This window comes from Ovis canadensis, chromosome 8 (genome assembly GCF_042477335.2).
Source record: "Ovis canadensis isolate MfBH-ARS-UI-01 breed Bighorn chromosome 8, ARS-UI_OviCan_v2, whole genome shotgun sequence".
Classification (NCBI taxonomy): Eukaryota; Metazoa; Chordata; class Mammalia; order Artiodactyla; family Bovidae; genus Ovis; species Ovis canadensis.
Window position 1 is genome coordinate 13,499,073 of NC_091252.1, and position 18,086 is coordinate 13,517,158.

General features: G+C 44.8%; 2 protein-coding genes across 2 annotated transcripts in view; one reads left to right on the forward strand and one right to left on the reverse strand.

The window, feature by feature from the left end:
* The window catches only part of IMPG1 (interphotoreceptor matrix proteoglycan 1), a 185,578-nt gene that overhangs the window by 66,433 nt on the left and 101,059 nt on the right, over positions 1-18,086 (reverse strand). The window lies entirely within an intron of this gene.
* Positions 2,384-5,764, forward strand: LOC138444711 (MLV-related proviral Env polyprotein-like). Its single transcript, XM_069598036.1, has 2 exons — positions 2,384-2,688; positions 3,388-5,764. Exon 2 carries the CDS (start codon positions 3,468-3,470, stop codon positions 5,394-5,396), a length of 1,929 nt encoding a protein of 642 aa, XP_069454137.1. The 5' UTR covers positions 2,384-2,688; positions 3,388-3,467; the 3' UTR covers positions 5,397-5,764.

Consider the following 18,086-nt stretch of genomic DNA (forward strand, 5'->3'; position numbering starts at 1 on the left):
GACACGGGAGCTCAATACTCAGTCTTAAACCAAAGAGATGGGCCTATGTCTAAGAAAAGTAGCTGGGTACAGGGAGCAACCGGGACTAAGCGATATGGATGGACTACAAAACGGCATGTGAATTTGGGGACCCACCAAGTAACTCATTCCTTTCTGGTGATACCCGAATGCCCAGTGCCCTTGCTGGGAAGAGATTTACTGTCTAAAGTGAATGCCCAAATTCATTTTGGCCATGGACAAGTGTCAGTTTTAGATGGAACCGGGCACCCTCTACAGGTTCTGTCTCTGGCATTGAAGGATGAATACAGACTGTACTTGCCAGAGGCCCCAGCGACAGTAAGTCCTGAAGTACAGCCATGGGTTCAAAGATACCCTCAGGCCTGGGCTGAAACAGCAGGAATGGGATTGGCCAGACAGAGACCCCCTATTGTTGTGGAGTTAAAAGCGGGTGCCACACCAGTGAGGGTACGGCAATATCCCATGAGTCAAGAAGCCCGGCGAGGAATCACTCCTCACATACAACGCCTCACAGACGCTGGGGTCTTAAAGAGATGCCGGTCCCCATGGAACACCCCCCTGCTTCCCATAAAGAAGCCTGGGGGAACTGATTTTAGACCAGTTCAAGACCTGCGAGAGGTCAACAAGCGGGTGAGTGACATCCATCCTACGGTTCCTAACCCTTATACATTGCTAAGCAGTTTGCCACCAAGCTACGTATGGTATACTGTTTTAGATTTAAAAGATGCCTTTTTCAGTCTGCCTCTCGCCCTGGCGTGCCAAGAAATCTTCGCCTTCGAATGGCTAGAAGACGGTGGACAGACTCCTGTGCAGCTGACGTGGACTCGCCTACCACAGGGGTTTAAGAACTCACCCACGTTGTTTAACGAGGCCTTAGATGAAGACCTCCGTGAGTACCGGGTTGAACACCCTACCATTGTTTTATTACAATATGTTGATGACCTTATGCTGGCGGCGACTACAGAAAAAGAGTGCCAGGAGGCAACAGGTGACCTTCTCCAAACCCTTGGGACTTTAGGTTACAGGGCTAGCGCCAAAAAGGCCCAGATCGTCAAGCAAGAGGTTACATACCTTGGTTACAAGATAAAACAGGGCCAGAGGTGGCTAACACAGGCTATGAAAGACACCATCCTTCAGATCCCTGAACCTACCACTCCTAGGCAAGTGAGAGAGTTTCTGGGAACTGTAGGATATTGCCGATTGTGGATCTTGGGGTTTGCAGAAAAAGCCAGGCCCTTATATGAAGGGACCAAAGAAAACAAAAACTGGAAATGGACTGAATCAATGAAAACGGCTTTTCAGGAGCTCAGGCGTGCCTTGCTGGAAGCTCCTGCCCTGGCCCTTCCTGACCCATCTAAGCCGTTCCAATTATTTGTGGATGAAAAGCGAGGGATAGGAAAAGGGGTACTAACACAGAAATGGGGACCTTGGAAGCGTCCCATAGCCTACCTTTCAAAGAAATTAGACCCAGTGGCAGCCGGGTGGCCACCTTGCCTCCGAATTATTGCAGCCACCGCGCTTCTAGTTCATGATGCTGATAAGCTGACTTATGGCCAGAAACTCTTGGTTTACACTCCTCATGCTATAGAGAGAGTCCTGAAACAACCTCCGGGCAAATGGATTTCCAATGCCCGCTTAACACACTACCAGGCCTTGCTGCTCGACACCTCCCGGATTCATTTTCAAACACCCTGCACTCTAAACCCAGCTACTCTTTTGCCCAATCCGGAAATAGATAGCCCCCTCCACGATTGTGACGAGATACTAGCTGGAGTAACAGCAGTACGAAAGGACTTAACAGACACGCCACTGGATAACAGTGACCTAATATGGTTCACAGATGGAAGCAGTTATGTTAGAGATGGACAGAGACGGGCGGGAGCCGCAATAGTAGATGACTCTGGACAGACGATATGGGCAGAGACTCTTTCCCCAGACACCTCAGCCCAAAGAGCAGAGTTAATTGCCCTGATTCAGGCATTAGAGAGAGCTAAAGGTAAAAGAATAACTATTTTCACTGACAGTCGCTATGCTTTTGGCACGGTGCACATTCAGGGCCCGATTTATCGGGAACGCGGGTTTTTAACAGCTGAAGGAAAAGAGATCAAAAACTTACCAGAAATCCGTCGACTTCTGGAAGCTGTGCAGTTGCCTCGAGCTGTATCAATAGTACATGTACCTGGACATCAAAAGGGGGACAGCCTCACAGCCCGAGGAAATCGTGCCGCTGATTTGGCGGCTCGGAAGGCGGCTGACAAAGAGTACACCGCTCCAGTGCTGGCAATCGGACTTCCGCCCCCAGGTATGGGAACTTTGCCCCCAACCCCTGAGTATTCGTCCACAGACCTGGCCTGGATCCAGGAATATCCCAACCTCCAACAAGGAAAGGATAAATGGTACCGGGACTCCGATGGCTACTTGATACTTCCTGCTCAGTTGGGACGACAACTGTGTGAACATCTGCACTCATCTACTCATCTGGGAGAGAAAAAGACTCTGCTGCTTTTTCAAACCGCGCGCCTACGATTTCCCCGGCACCAAACAACCGTAAAAAACATAGTACAAGCTTGTAAGGCATGCCAACAGATGAAGCCAGGAAAGAGGCAACACGCAGGACTGAGGTATCGAGGGGAAGGCCCAGGACAGCACTGGGAGATAGATTTTACTGAGGTAAGGCCAGGCAAGTATGGTTACCGCTACTTGCTAGTGTTGGTAGATACCTTCTCAGGGTGGGTAGAGGCTTTTCCTACTAAGGGAGAAACTGCAATGGTAGTGGCTAAAAAGATTTTAGAAGAGATAGTACCCAGGTTTGGCCTGCTGGTGACCGTTGGCTCTGATAATGGCCCTGCTTTTGTGAGCCAAATAATACAGAACCTTGCCCGGGCTCTAGGAACTAAGTGGAAATTACATTGTGAATACAGCCCACAGAGCTCGGGGCAAGTTGAAAGAATGAATCGGACCCTAAAAGAAACTTTAACTAAATTGGTTATGGAGACTGGCGGGGACTGGGTGACTCTCCTTCCCTTCGCCCTTTTTCGCGTGCGTAATACTCCTTATCAGCTCAATTTGACCCCATTTGAAATTCTGTATGGGCGCCACCCTCCCGTATGTCCAAAATTTGAAGGGAAAAAGTTTCCACTTCCCACCTTGGGACAATTCCAGGAGGCTTTGATGGCTTTGGGCAAAGTACATTCTCGCGTCTGGAAACTACTCCGAGAGGTACATGAGGGTCAAGGTGAGGGAATTAGCCCCTCACATAACATTGGCCCCGGGGACTGGGTGTGGGTCAAAAGGCACCACGCCAGGGCACTAGAACCCAGATGGAAAGGTCCTTATGTTGTTCTTCTTACCACCCCAACTGCCTTGAAGGTCGACGGTATCGGGCCCTGGGTGCATTGCAATCACGTACGCCCAGCTACTTCAGCCGAACAAGAAGACGCGAAAAGACAATGGGAAGCGTCTCTACACCCGTCCAACCCTTTAAAATTGAAGATCCAGCGCCGGCCGCAGGACCGACGAGACTCATCTGGACCGTCATCTGGATGACTGTGTTGCTTTGTCCTGTGACTGCCAGTGTGAACCCCCACCAACCTGTTAAGATCACCTGGACGCTCTGGAACGGACTGACTCGAGAGGTACTCAATTTGACCACCGGAATTCACCCCCCTAATACGTGGTGGCCGGATCTGTATTTCAACCTCAAAGACCTTATAAAGACTACTTGGACAGCGGCCCAGACCAGAAACTTTGGATTCTGGGCATGTCCCGGACACCTGAAGAGACATAATTGGGAGACTTGTGGGGGGCTGCAACATTATTTCTGTTGGTCCTGGAGCTGTGTGACCTCCAATGATGGGAGATGGAAATGGGAGGTCGGGAACCGGGACTTAGTCAATTTCTCGTTTGTCCAGCCCTATCGCGGGCCCTGGAACCAAGATTACCAAAACCTGTTCGGAGATTATGTCGGGCGGCAATGGGAACAGCACTGGAGCCCAATTGCTCAGGTGAAAGTAATGTTCAACCAGGAAGCGGCTAAACTGGAGAGGTCTTGGGTCTCCGGGCTATCATGGGGCCTCCAACTCTACGCTGAGTGGTTTGAAGCAAAGCCTGGGGGAATTCTGGTTATTAGTCAGACAATAGAACCGATATTAGTACACAGTATCGGACCTAATAAGGTAGAGAAATTAGGTGCTGTGACCCTATCAACCACAACCCACCCAACTTCGTTGACTTTAACTAAACCTAACAAGGATGAAGCTCTTGCTGAGACAGACCCGTTGTGGAAATTAGTCAAGGCTGCATACATCACCTTAAACCAGACTCATCCTGAGGCAACTAGATCCTGTTGGTTATGTTACAACGTAGCTCCCCCATACTATGAAGCCATAGGCCTCAATGCTTCTTACAGCTTGGTCAACGCCTCAGATCCCTCCCAGTGTCAATGGGGAGACCGCAAGGTAGGACTCACGATGAGGCAGGTATGGGGAAAGGGGCTATGTATAGGCACAGTGCCGTCAGATAAAACCCCCCTATGTGTCAATGTCACAAGATCTGTAAACGGGCCTCTGGCTAGCTGGATGATTCCCCAGATGGGAGGATGGTGGGTATGTTCCAGAACCGGGTTGACCCCTTGTGTACATGAGTCAATTTTTGATCCCAAAGAAGAATTTTGTGTCATGGTAGCAGTAGTACCTAAAATAATATACAGGTCGGAAGAAACTGTGTACGACTATTGGGCCCATAGGTCAACCCTCATTCAGCAAGAAAGAGCATATAGAATTAAAAGAGAACCCCTTACTGCAATTACTATAGCCACTATGTTTGGCTTAGGGATAGCCGGAGCTGGAACTGGAATTACAGCTTTGTCTATGCAAAGTCAAGGATTTAACTCTTTAAGGGCAGCGATAGATGAAGATATCACCCGACTAGAACAGTCTATAAGTCATTTAGAGTCTTCTTTAACTTCCTTGTCTGAAGTAGTTTTGCAAAATAGAAGAGGGCTAGATTTGCTATTTCTACAACAGGGGGGACTTTGTGCCGCCCTGGGAGAGGAATGTTGTTTTTACGCAGACCATACGGGTATAGTTAGAGAATCTATGGCCAAAGTGAGAGAGGGGCTAGCCCAGCGTAAACGAGAGCGGGAGGCCCAACAAGGATGGTTTGAGTCTTGGTTTCAACAATCCCCTTGGCTGACTACTTTAATCTCAACCTTACTAGGACCCTTGATAATCCTTCTAATAATGCTCACGTTCGGTCCCTGCATCATCAACAGACTTGTAGCCTTTGTAAAAGAACGTATTAACACAGTGCAGTTGTTTGTGCTACGGCAACAATATCAAACTATACCACCGGGAACAGAGGAAGATTCCTCTGTATGATCAAAGAACAGGGGGGAATGTTAGGTTATCGGAAGACTTAGTGAGGTGTGTAACTACATCAGGGACCTGGGACAGTAGCTCCTGCGCTAAACATTCCATAACCAAATAAGGAGGTCAGTAGCTCCTGCGCTAAACATTCCATACCAAATAAGAAAAATCTATAGGGAAGCAGCATCAGGGGAATGTATGAGCTCAGCTTCGCATGTAACCAATCAGGTAGTGCCAACTATGCCTGTTGCTGGACTAAGGGACAAACTGTATATAAACCGCCATACCTCTTTGTTCGGGGTCCAGCCGCATTCTGCTGTGTCAGAGAGGCTGGGACCCTGGCGCGCCAGAAATAAACTCCCTTTATGCCTTTTGCATTACTTTGGTGGACTTGTTCATTCGGTCGGGTAGGGGACACGGACACGGAGCATAACACTTAGTCACTCAGTCGTGTTCAGCTCTTTGCAACTGCATGGACTGTATCCCTCCAGGCCTCTCCATCCGTGGGGATTCTCCAGGCCAAAATACGGGAGTGGATTGCCATGCCCTCCTCCATGGGATCTTCCCAACCCAGGGATTGAACCCAGGTCTCCCACATTGCAGGTGGATTCTTTACCGTCTGAGCCACCAGGGATTCATCCAGGCTACCCAGGTTCAATTCCTGGGCAGGGAACTAATATCTAGATTCACACTACTGCTCACTGCTGCCTCTTCAAGATCACAGCGATGCAGGCAGCCCAGCCGATCAGCCCCTGAGGAGGATGTAAAGCAACATTGTTCTCAATCCTCGGAATCCCTACTTCACCCACCATTGCCCCTTCATTATAGTTTGCTGGTAAAGACTTGGGTCCAGAAGGGTTACATGAACGTTTATGTTAAATACCAAAATCTGTAAGGGAACTCTTCTTTAGAATTAATTTATTAAAGACAAGAAAATTTAACTTTAGACAGCAGCTTTTTACTCTAAAAGTAAGAAAGCTATAATAAGATCACATTGAAGTTCTTTCAGAAACATTCTTCCATTTGACATATAAAATGCTTTTTATATCCGTGAATGTCATTTTGGGAAAAAAATTAACGTTTCCTGCTGTATATCTATAGAACTTGCTAAAAAGCAAATATATGTTAAAAGCATGTTTGAATTCCCAGGATGTTGTCAGTACAGGCTGGTTTAGGATCTTTCTTTGCTTACTGCTTATTGGAATATAAATCCTCCTGAGGAAGGCTGGTATGATAGTTTTTAGTGGTTTTTGTCAAGTTACAGTCACAGAAGTCATTTGCATATCAGCTGCTTAAAACCATAACATCTTGCCTCAATGCATTTTGTAAGTTGGTTTTGTAAATACATATTTTGAAGATATTACTAGAGTACACCACATTTTATCAACTAGAGGGAATCCTTACATGCAAAGGAGGGAGGAATGCAAGAGACTGGCTCTAAATTTCTGTTTTTCAAAGATAATTTAGAAGCAAGAACTTCTGGGGGGATATCTTAATAGTCTTAATTTCAAACTCAAATTTCGAGGCACCACTTTCAGCCTCAAGTGATCTATAAAGATCACTTAAATTGCCTTTAGTCTTTTGGATGCCTGGCTAATTTTGTGCTCTTGGTATTGACAATCATACCTAAAATATATTTCATCTGCTTTTATTTTACAATGGATTTTGAATAATTTGCAAGATTTATTAAAAATAATAAACTGTATTTGAAGAAATAATAGCCTAATCATATATTAGCATTAAGTAATAAAAATTCAGCTCCATAGGACATTGTAGTGGTGGGTTCCAGGGCAGATTTATAGCATTCTGCAAAGGCTGAATGTACAGAGAATGTGAACATTAAGAAGAGAATCTGAATAATTCAGGCAACAGTTTATTATTTATTACCTGAATTAAGAAAATACATTCAAATGCTCCACATCTGCTGGGAGGAATGCTTGCATCATTAATATCTTTCTGAGAAAACCATCTCTTTCTACTTTTAATTTAACATTTTAACTACAGGTAGAAGATAAAGTGTCATATTGATGAGGTTCACATTTTACATCTATGACCTTGAATCAACTGTGGCACTTGTGTGTATCAACCTGCAGCCCCCAAAAGAAAGGCTGGGACCATCGCCTTATTTAAAATCTGGGGACATCATCATTGTCATTAACATCCATCCATCTTCCATCACCCACTCCTCCAGCCCTTCATCCATCTGTTCATCTAGAGTGTGTCTAGAGAGGCAAACAAGGTAATGGTAAGAGCTGGTGTCCAAAGATGGAGGGAAATTGCTTCAATTCACGTATGACTAAGGCGGATAACTACATCAGGAAGATGTCAGTAACAATGAGGACTGTACCAGGTGATTATGCTGTGTACTACTTTATAGAACCTCATAGGTCTGGGTACTCAAGGAGCTATTTACCTGGGAAAATAAGCAGTCCTGTTGCAATTTTAAAATTACATAACACAAACAGAAACAGACTCACAGACTTTGAAAACAAACTTACAGTTACCATAGGGGAAAGGTGGGAGAAGTGAAAGTCGCTCAGTTGTGTCCGGCCCTTTGGACCCCAAGGACTATACAGTTCATGGAATTCTCCAGGTCAGAATACTGGAGTGGGTAGCCTTTCCCTTCTCCAGGGGATCCCCCCCAACTCAGGGATTGAACCCAGGTCTCCCACATTGCAGGCAGATTCTTTACCAGCTGAGCCACAAGGGAAGCCCAAGAGTACTGGAGAGGGTAGCCCATCCCTTCTCCAGGGGATCCCGACCCAGGAATCGAACCAGGGTCTCCCGCACGGCAGGTGGATTCTTTATCAACTGAGCTATGAGGGAAGCCCAGAGAGGGGAGGGATAAATTAGGAGTTTGAGACTGACATATACATACTACAATATGTAAATTAGATCATTTGTCAGGAAGCATTTAATGGGAGGCTTCCTGTGTGCTGTTTTGGATCTGTCATGAATCCTCTGTCCCTTATTAATTCCTGAATATTCAGGAATTAAGTGGAGCAGCAAGCTACTCCTGGGGGCTGAAGTAGGCATGCATTTCCATACGGTGATAAGCAACTATTTATGACCCTCTTCCTTTTTATGAAGCATACGGTAAAGTGATTATTTACAACCCTCTCTCTTTCATATGGATGACCTCATGTTTCCTTGATAACTTGTAAGTTTTGATTTTATCTCTGCTGAAAATAGTTACCTTGTAAGACAGTATAAATACCCATACAATGTTGAATAAAATACCTTTGCTCCATCAGAGCTTTGGTCCCTGTATCTTCTCTCTCTCTCCCCCTTTCTCTCTTTCTCTCTCTTTCTTTTTCAGGCTAATTCTCTGGAGTGCAGAGGCCCTCTGGGTTCACTTTCCTGCCTGGGCTTCTAAGACCCTCTGGAGAAGGCACTCTGTGCCTTCACCCCATCTAGAGGGCGCCTGAGGCCTTTGTGAACAGAGCAACCCCCATGTCAGGGACTTTATTGGTTTTCTGCGTAAACCAAGGAATATCAGCCTTTTTCTCTCTCCTTTACTTTCTTATCATCAACTCTGGACCACAAGATTCTGGTTCATTAAAGGACCTCAACAATCATTAACCAGAACCTACTGTACAGCACAGGAAACTGTACATAATTCTGCAAAAACCTGTATGGGAAAAGAATCTGAAAAATAATGTGTATATATATATATATATGTATATGTATATGTATATATATACATATACATATATATATAGTCTATAACCAAACCACTTTACTATACATCTGAAACTAACACAGCATTGTAAATTAACTATAACATAGTGCGCACTAAGTGCGGCCGAGAGGAGCTACCCAAGTCCGAGGTCAGGGGCAGGGCTGGGAAGACCTACCCTGCGTCCGAGGTCAGTGGCGGCCGGGAGAAGCCACCTCACGCCCGAGGCCAGGGGTGGCGGCCGGGAGGAGCAACCCGAGCAGCGGTGGCTGTGCGGGCACAGGAGGGCCTAGAGGAGCTATCCCACATTGAAGGTTAGGAAGGGCGGCGGTAAGGAGATACCCTTCGTCCAAGGTGAGGAGCAGCGGCTGCACTTTGCTGGAGCAGCCATGAAGAGATACCCCATGCCCAAGGTAAGAGAAACCCAGGTAAGATGGTAGGTGTTGCAAGAGGGCATCAGAGGGCAGACACACTGAAACCATAGTTATAGAAAACTAGTCAATCTAATCACACTAGGACCACAGCCTTGTCTAACTCATGAAACCAAGCCATGCCTGCGTGGCAACCCAAGACAGCATGGTGGAGAGGTTGGACAGAATGTGGTCCACTGGAGAAGGGAATGGCAAACCACTTCAGTATTCTTGCCTTGAGAACCCCATGGACAGTATGAAAAGGCAAAATGATAGGATACAGAAAGAGGAACTCCCCAGGACAGTAGGTACCCAATATGCTACTGGAGATCAGTGGAGAAATAACTCCAGAAAGAATGAAGGGATGAAGCCAAAGCAAAAATAATACCCAGCTGTGGATGTGACTGGTGATAGAAGCAAGGTCCAATGCTGTAAAGAGCAATATTGCATAGGAACCTGGAATGTCAGGTCCATGAATCAAGGCAAATTGGAAGTGGTCAAACAAGAGATGGCAAGGGTGAACATTGACATTCTAGGAATCAGCGAACTAAAATGGACTGGAATGGGTGAATTTAACTCAGATGGCCATTATATCTACTACTGCAGGCAGGAATCCCTCAGAAGAAATGGAGTAGCCATCATAGTCAATGAAAGAGTCTGAAATGCAGTACTTGGATGCAATCTCAAAAACGACAGAATGATCTCTGTTCGTCTCCAAGGCAAACCATTCAATATCACAGTAATCCAAGTCTATGCCCCAACCAGTAACACTGAAGAAGCTGAAGTTGAATGGTTTTATGAAGACCTACAAGACCTTTTAGAATTAACACCCCCAAAAGATGTCCTTTTCATCATAGGGGACTGGAATATAAAAGTAGGAAGTCAAGAAACACCTGGCAAATTTGGCCTTGGAATGCGGAATGAAGTAGGGCAAAGCCTAACAGAGTTTTGCCAAGAAAATGCCCTGGTCATAGCAAACACCCTCTTCCAACAACACAAGAGAAGACTCTACACATGGACATCACCAGATGGTCAACAGCGAAATCAGATTGAATATATTCTTTGCAGCCAAAGATGGAGAAGCTCTATACAGTCAGCAAAAACAAGACCAGGAGCTGACTGTGGCTCAGATCATGAACTCCTTATTACCAAATTCAGACTCAAATTGAAGAAAGCAGGGAAAACCACTAGACCATTCAGGTATGACCTAAATCAAATCCCTTATGATTATACAGTGGAAGTGAGAAATAGATTTACGGGCCTAGATCTGATAGATAGAGTGCCTGATGAACTATGGAATGAGGTTCGTGACATTGTACAGGAGACAGGGATCAAGACCATCCCCATGGAAAAGAAATGCAAAAAAGCAAAATGGCTGTCTGGGGAGGCCTTACAAATAGCTGTGAAAAGAAGAGAGGAGAAAAGCAAAGGAGAAAAGGAAAGATATAAGCATCTGAATGCAGAGTTTCAGAGAATAGCAAGAAGAGATAAAAAAGCCTTCTTCAGTGATCAATGCAAAGAAATAGAGGAAAAGAACAGAATGAGAAAGACTAGAGATCTCTTTAAGAAAATTAGAGATATCAAGGGAACATTTCATGCAAAGATGGGCTCGATAAAGGACAGAAATGGTATGGACCTAACAGAAGCAGAAGATATTAAGAAGAGGTGGCAAGAATACACAGAAGAACTGTACAAAAAACATCTTCACGACCCAGATAATCATGATGGTGTGATCACTAATCTAGAGCCAGATATCCTGGAATGTGAAGTCAAGTGGGCCTTGGAAAGCATCGCTATGAACAAAGCTAGTGGAGGTGATGGAATTCCAGTTGAGCTATATCAAATCCTGAAAGATGATGCTGTGAAAGTGCTGCACCCAATATGCCAGCAAATTTGGAAAACTCAGCAGTGCCCACAGGACTGGAAAAGGTCAGTTTTCATTCCAATCCCAAAGAAAGGCAATGCCAAAGAATGCTCAAACTACCCCACAAGTGCACTCATCTCACACGCTAGGAAAGTAATGCTCAAAATTCTCCAAGCAAGGCTTTAGCAATATGTGAACCGTGAACTTACAGATGTTCAAGCTGGTTTTAGAAAAGGCAGAGGAATCAGAGATCAAATTGCCAACATCCGCTGGATCATGGAAAAAGCAAGAGAGTTCCAGAAAAACATCTATTTCTGCTTTATTGACTATGCCAAAGCCTTTGACTGTGTGGATCACAATAAACTGTGGAAAATTCTGAGAGAGATGGGAATACCAGATCACCTGACCTGCCTCCTGAGAAATCTGTATGCAGGTCAGGAAGCAACAGTTAGAACTGGACATGGAACAACAGACTGGTTCCAAATAGGAAAAGGAGTATGTCAAGGCTGCATATTGTCACCTTGCTTATTTAACTTATATGCAGAGTACATCATGAGAAACACTGAACTGGAAGAAACACAAGCTGGAATCAAGATTGCCGGGAGAAATATCAATAACCTCAGATATGCAGATGATACCACCCTATGGCAGAAAGTGAAGAGGAACTAAAAAGCCTCTTGATGAAAGTGAAAGAGGAGAGTGAAAAAGTTGGCCTAAAGCTCAACATTCAGAAAACGAAGATCATGGCATCTGGTCCCATCACTTCATGGGAAATAGATGGGGAAACAGTGGAAACAGTGTCAGACTTTATTTTTGGGGGCTCCAAAATCACTGCAGATGGTGACTGCAGCCATGAAATTAAAAGATGCTTACTCCTTGGAAGAAAAGTTATGACCAACTTAAACAGTATTTTCAAAAGCAGAGATATTACTTTGCCGACTAAGGTCCGTCTAGTCAAGGCTATGGTTTTTCCTGTGGTCATGTATGGATGTGAGAGTTGGACTGTGAAGAAGGCTGAGCACCGAAGAATTGATGCTTTGGAACTGTGGTGTTGGAGAAGACTCTTGAGAGTCCCTTGGACTGCAAGGAGATCCAACCAGTCCATTCTAAAGGAGATCAGCCCTGTGATTTCTTTGGAAGGAATGATGCTAAAGCTGAAACTGCAGTACTTTGGCCACCTCATGCGAAGAGTTGACTCATTGGAGAAAACTCTGATGCTGGGAGGGATTAGGGGCAGGAGGAGAAGGGGACGACAGAGGATGAGATGGCGGGATGGCATCACTGACTCGATGAACGTGAGTCTGAGTGAACTCCGGGAGTTGGTGATGGACAAGGAGGCCTGGTGTGCTGCGAATCATGGGGTCGCAAAGAGTTGGACACGACTGAGCGACTGAACTGAACTGAACTGAACATAAAATAAAACTTAAAAAATTACTTGATATATAGGGAGACAGTCACCTGTTTTTAATTAAGTGCAAATAATAAGGGGACAGTTTCGAAGTGCAATGGCCTGTGTGTTCCCACAGTACTGGAAATGAAATGGCTGGATAGCCAGAGCTCTGTGTTGGGTGTAGATGAGCAATGAATTGCAGGAATGCCCCTCTAACATTTGTTTCTCTAGCCTCGGGTGGGAGTTGGGTAGAAGCACTGCTCTTCTGCATCTGTGGGCAGCCTCTCTCCTGTCTGGCTTCTCAGTTCCTCTGTTAACTAATAGATTCCTTGCATTAAATTATCTTTCTTGTAAATAATACTCTAAATCATTATAAAATTGCTCATGTTTGACTTTTGACCTGAAAAAAGGGCAACCTAATTCCTGAAAGAGTTTCTGTTTTTTTTTTTTTTTTTCCTGGTTAAATTCTGACTCTTACAGGTCAAATAAGGAAGGAATCCTTTCCACTAAAAAGGTACTTTAAAATGCTGATCCTGACACCACATTGTAAATCAACTCTACTAAAAAAAAAAAAAATGCTGTCCCTGGCAGAGGGGAACACAGAGCACAGAGAGCACAGGGCCCCGGAACACAGTGTTGGGACTGGGAGGAGGCAGAGGGCAGAAGATTTGCCTGGCCCGTCCAGGGACCAAGTTAAGGTGGCCAACATTTTCCAGCTGGGACCAGATCCAAGGTGATAATCTTACACTGACTGGGTGGGTCATTAGGGAAGAAAAATTTAAAAATTAATTCTGAACCCTTCTGAAAAGCATATTTCAGTGAATGCCTGGAAAAATGAACACATTTCCACATCCCAAAGAATGCTTTAGTGAATTACAACAAACCTTTTTGCTATCCTTGTAAATACTGTCTGTACCGTTTACATTGTTACCTGGTCTGTTGCAACCCTGCCACTCCGTGACCTGGCACCGGGTTGCTGTACAAAGCTTGGAGGGCAGTACTGTTCATAGAACACAAAGTTAGCAAAACTTCATTCTATTTGCCCTGGGCCTACTGGGTCCTGAGGCAAAAGGAAAAATGTGTGCCCCTGTATACACTTAGGAAAAATTAGCAAAAGCACTGCCAAAAAACCCCCCAAACCAAGCCAAACCATAACTGTCTATGAAACACTATGTTTTTCAGTCATTTGCACCAATGTCAACCCCCAGAAACCTGTCTGAAGGGGCACAAAAGCTGCACAGATTGGAAATGCCTGTCACTTTCATATGGTAATGCAGGATTGTAGAACCAACAACAGCTTATCTGTATTTAAAATTTTGATATTTTATTCCTCATGAGTTTTTGCATTATTTTTTTAATTGGAGCATAATTGTTTTACAATGTTGTGTTACTTTCTCTCATACAACAAAGTGAGTCAGCTATATTTATACATATATCCTTTCTTTCTTGAGCCTCCCTTCCACTCCATATGTCCCACCCTTCCAGGTCATCACAGAGCACAGAGTTGAGTTCCCTGTGCTCTACAGCAGCTTCCCACTAGCGAGTTATTTTACACATGGTGGTGTGTATGAGTTTGAGTGAACTCTGGGAGCTGGTGATGGACAGGGAGGCCTGGCCTGCTGCAGTCCATGGGGTTGCAGAGTCAGACACGACTGAGCGACTGAACCGAACTGAACTGAATGTATATATGTCAATCCTAATCTGCCTGCATTAATCTTGATTTTTTGGGAAATCTTACATTTCAGTATTATCTTGATGACTGAGTCTGTTGGATCACCTTTGACTCTGTGCCTCACTAAGCCCGGTCCTGCTGGGGTGCCACTTGTCACACCTGCACTTCAGGCGTGCTGAGATTAGGTTGAGAGAAGCAAGAGAAAGGGCTGAATGTCTGTGCAGGAATTCATTAAGGAATTGAGAAAAAATATTCCAGTGTGCATTTGAGGTCCTAATAATTCCTATAATAAAGTCTGAGGAAGAAAAACCAGGTCCATGGAGTCCTTGGTAAATTGACTTTATATTTGCCAGGTGGTGGGCACCCTGAAGACACAGATCTGGATGGGGATCAGGATAAAGATACTTTATTGATTATCATGGGTTTGCCAAGAAAACTTGAAATTGGGAAAATGGCCTTACAACAGAAGAGAATGACATCTGTAATAGAACCTGCCTTGAGAGCACTGGAGGATTTCACTGCAGATTTATTGCTGTCAGCTGTAAGAGATGTCAGATTGGATCTCTAGTCCAGCCTGTGCTTCCTAACAGGAGAGAAAATGAGAATTTCCCAGGGAAAAATGAACTGAGAAACTCATTAATTTGTGTGTGGAGTTTGCAAACTTGAAAAACAAACACGAAACAAGCCCACAAACCAATAAACCCCCTCAGATCAGTCTCATGAAAACAGGAGAGCTTCATATCTCTCAGATATGATGAAACAACAGATTAAATGGCTCCAGAAACGAGCCTTCTGATATTTTCTTTCTCTTTTTTTTTAAGTTTTTTTTTGGGGGTGGGGGGGCTGTTCTGTGCAGACATGTGGGATCTTAGTTCCCCAACTAGAGATGGAGTTCTAGGCTCCTACAGTGGGAGGGTGGAGTCCTCACCATTAGACGGCCAGAGAAGTCCCCAGAAATGAGCCTTCTACTGTAGTATGCAATCTCAGGAAAGTTTTCACAGTCCTTTTTTTTTTTTTTCTTTTTCAGACAGGAATTAAGGGCACCCGTGAATCAGCGAAGGGGCCTTCCTGGTGGCTCAGGGATAAAGAATCTTCCTGCAATGCAGCAGACACAGGAGATTCGGGTTCCATTACTTAGTCAGGAAGATCCCCTGGAGATGGAAATGGCGACCCACTCCAGTGTTCTTGCCTGGAGAATTCCATGGACAGAGGAGCCTGAGGAATACAGTCCATAGAGCTGCAGAGTCTGACGCGACTGAAGTGACTGAGCACAGCATAGGGATCAGTGATGCCAGCTGGCAGGTTCCACTTTCCGAAGGGAGTATTAAGGCAGTTGGGGCCTGGTACAGCAGGACTAGTTTCCTATTTTTCTTTGCTTATGCTTAGCATCCTCTTTGCCTCAGAAGCAGCAACCTCATTGGGAGGAACCTTAGAGGAGGGATTCACCCGAGGTGAAGTGGAAAAGAGTCTTGCCCCAGCCCTCATTGCAGGAAGATGGGGAGGTCCTCTTGCTCAATTTTGGTCAGACATTAAAGTCTTGCTACGTATTCTCATCCTTATGTGCATGACAGTTATTCAAAATATCCAGTTCCTTAGAGCCCTGTGAAAATCCTGTGTAAAGTTTGTAAGCGAGTTAGCTAATTGCAGGTACCCAAGACTTTGATGTTGGGAGGGATTGGGGGCAGGAGGAGAAGGGGACAACAGAGAATGAGATGGCTGGATGGCATCACTGACTCGATGGATGTGAATCTGAGTGAACTCTGGGAATTGGTGATGGGGAGGCCTGGTGTGCTGCGATTCATGGGGTCACAAAGAGTCGAACACGACTGAGTGACTGAACTGAACTGAACTGAACCCCATAGTGGTGTGGCTTTGTCCACTCAAAGGGCGACTCTGCCTCATCCTAGAGGAGATCAGTCCTGGGTGTTCACTGGAAGGACTGATGCTGAAGCTGAAACTCCAATACTTTGGCCACCTGATGTGAAGAGCTGACTCATTTGAAAAGACCCTGATGCTGGGAAAGTTTGAAAGAAGGATGGCATCACCGACTCAACGGACATGAGTTTGGGTAAATTCCGGGAGTTCGTGATGGACAGGCAGGCCTGGTATGCTGCAGTCCATGGGTTCACAAAGAGTCAGACACGACTGAGCGACTGAGCTGAGCTGAATTGCCCCCTCAAATCAGTTCAGCTTTTCTCCTTTCCCTGGTTCTTGATCAACTGTCTCTTCAGGGACCAATCAGCTCCAGTTCCATCCCCAGCTCCCTTTCCAGAAGCCTCTTTCTCCCCAGCTGATAAGACCCCCCTCATGCATGGTACCTCTCACCACTGCCACTGTTCTATTTCCAGGGTCTCTATCACTGGCAGCCCTCTAGATCCCATGATTAAAACGAGTATTTCCCACAAGTGGTGGTGGTTTAGTCACCAAGTCATGTCTGACTCTTGTGACCCCATAGACTGTAGCCTGCCAGGCTCCTCTGGCCAGGGGATTTTTCAGCTAAGCATACTCTAGTGGGTTGCCATTTTCTTCAGGGAATCTTCCCAAGCCAGGGATGGAACCCACAGTCCCTTTGCATTGCAGGCAGATTCTTTACTGATGAACCACCATGGAAGCCCATTTCCCACAATTAAAAGGCCCTTAAGCTATTGCGGTTTGTATTCTATCTTATTTTCCTTCTTCCGTCTTTCCTCTTCTCTCCAAGGCCCAGTTCTCTCAGCTGTAATATTTCCTGTTCTGTTTCTTGAATATTCTTCTCAGTTTCATGTCCAACTATCTCTACTTAAAATTATCATACAAAACACACTTAAAGCAGACAGTGGTACACCTCATTTGCTTACTACCCTCAAGTCACTCTAGCTTTTAAATTTGAAGAAATTTATAAGAATGTCATGCAATCTAGAGGGGTGGGGTGGGGTGGGAGGTGGGAGGGAGATTCCAGAGGGAGGGGACGTATGTATACCTATGGTAGATTCATGTTGATGTATGGCAGAAACCAACACAACATTGTAAAGCAATTATCCTCCAATTAAAAATAAATTTAAAAAAGACAAAAAAAAAAAAAAGACTGTCAAATATACAACTGAGGGCTTGACTAAAATGATGGCAAATTCTCCTGGAAAGACTCAAATCAATTGGCAGTTTGTCATCCTACAGAATGAAGGCCTGGATTGAAAACCTTAAGAGAGACATTTTCTTAAATTTCAGACCTGCTCATTCAAAGCAAACAAACAAACAGATGCAAATACAAGTATTCGTTTACCTCTCATCAATGCTTTCAATTGTCCTACCCATAAATATAGCTTGGTAAGTTTTGTCAGTGCAGCCTTTGGATGCTATTTTGAGCGTTTTATTAAAATTCTGTGAATTAGCACTTGTATTAACATTTCAAATAGCATAAAGCTAATACACTTGCTCTGGCAAGGATTTTACCTAATCTGACAGTACAGAGAACTTGCCAAGTAGCATGGGAGAGTTGTTATTCTTCTATCTCATTCATTGACAAGCAAAAAAGAAAAAATAAGAGAGGTAGATGAAACTGAAAAATCCTTTTATCTTTTGGCTTACTCAGTGGTCAAAAGAGATTAAATTCTCTCTGTGACGATAGAATCTAAAGATGAAGGTCCCATTTCCTGACATTCACATTTTTAAGGTCAGACGGATGACGTGACCTATCTCTTCAAGCAGAAG

Bases quoted from the DNA above. Each gene is read 5' to 3' on its own strand.
- LOC138444711 (XM_069598036.1), top strand. From the start codon at position 3,468: ATGGGAAGCGTCTCTACACCCGTCCAACCCTTTAAAATTGAAGATCCA.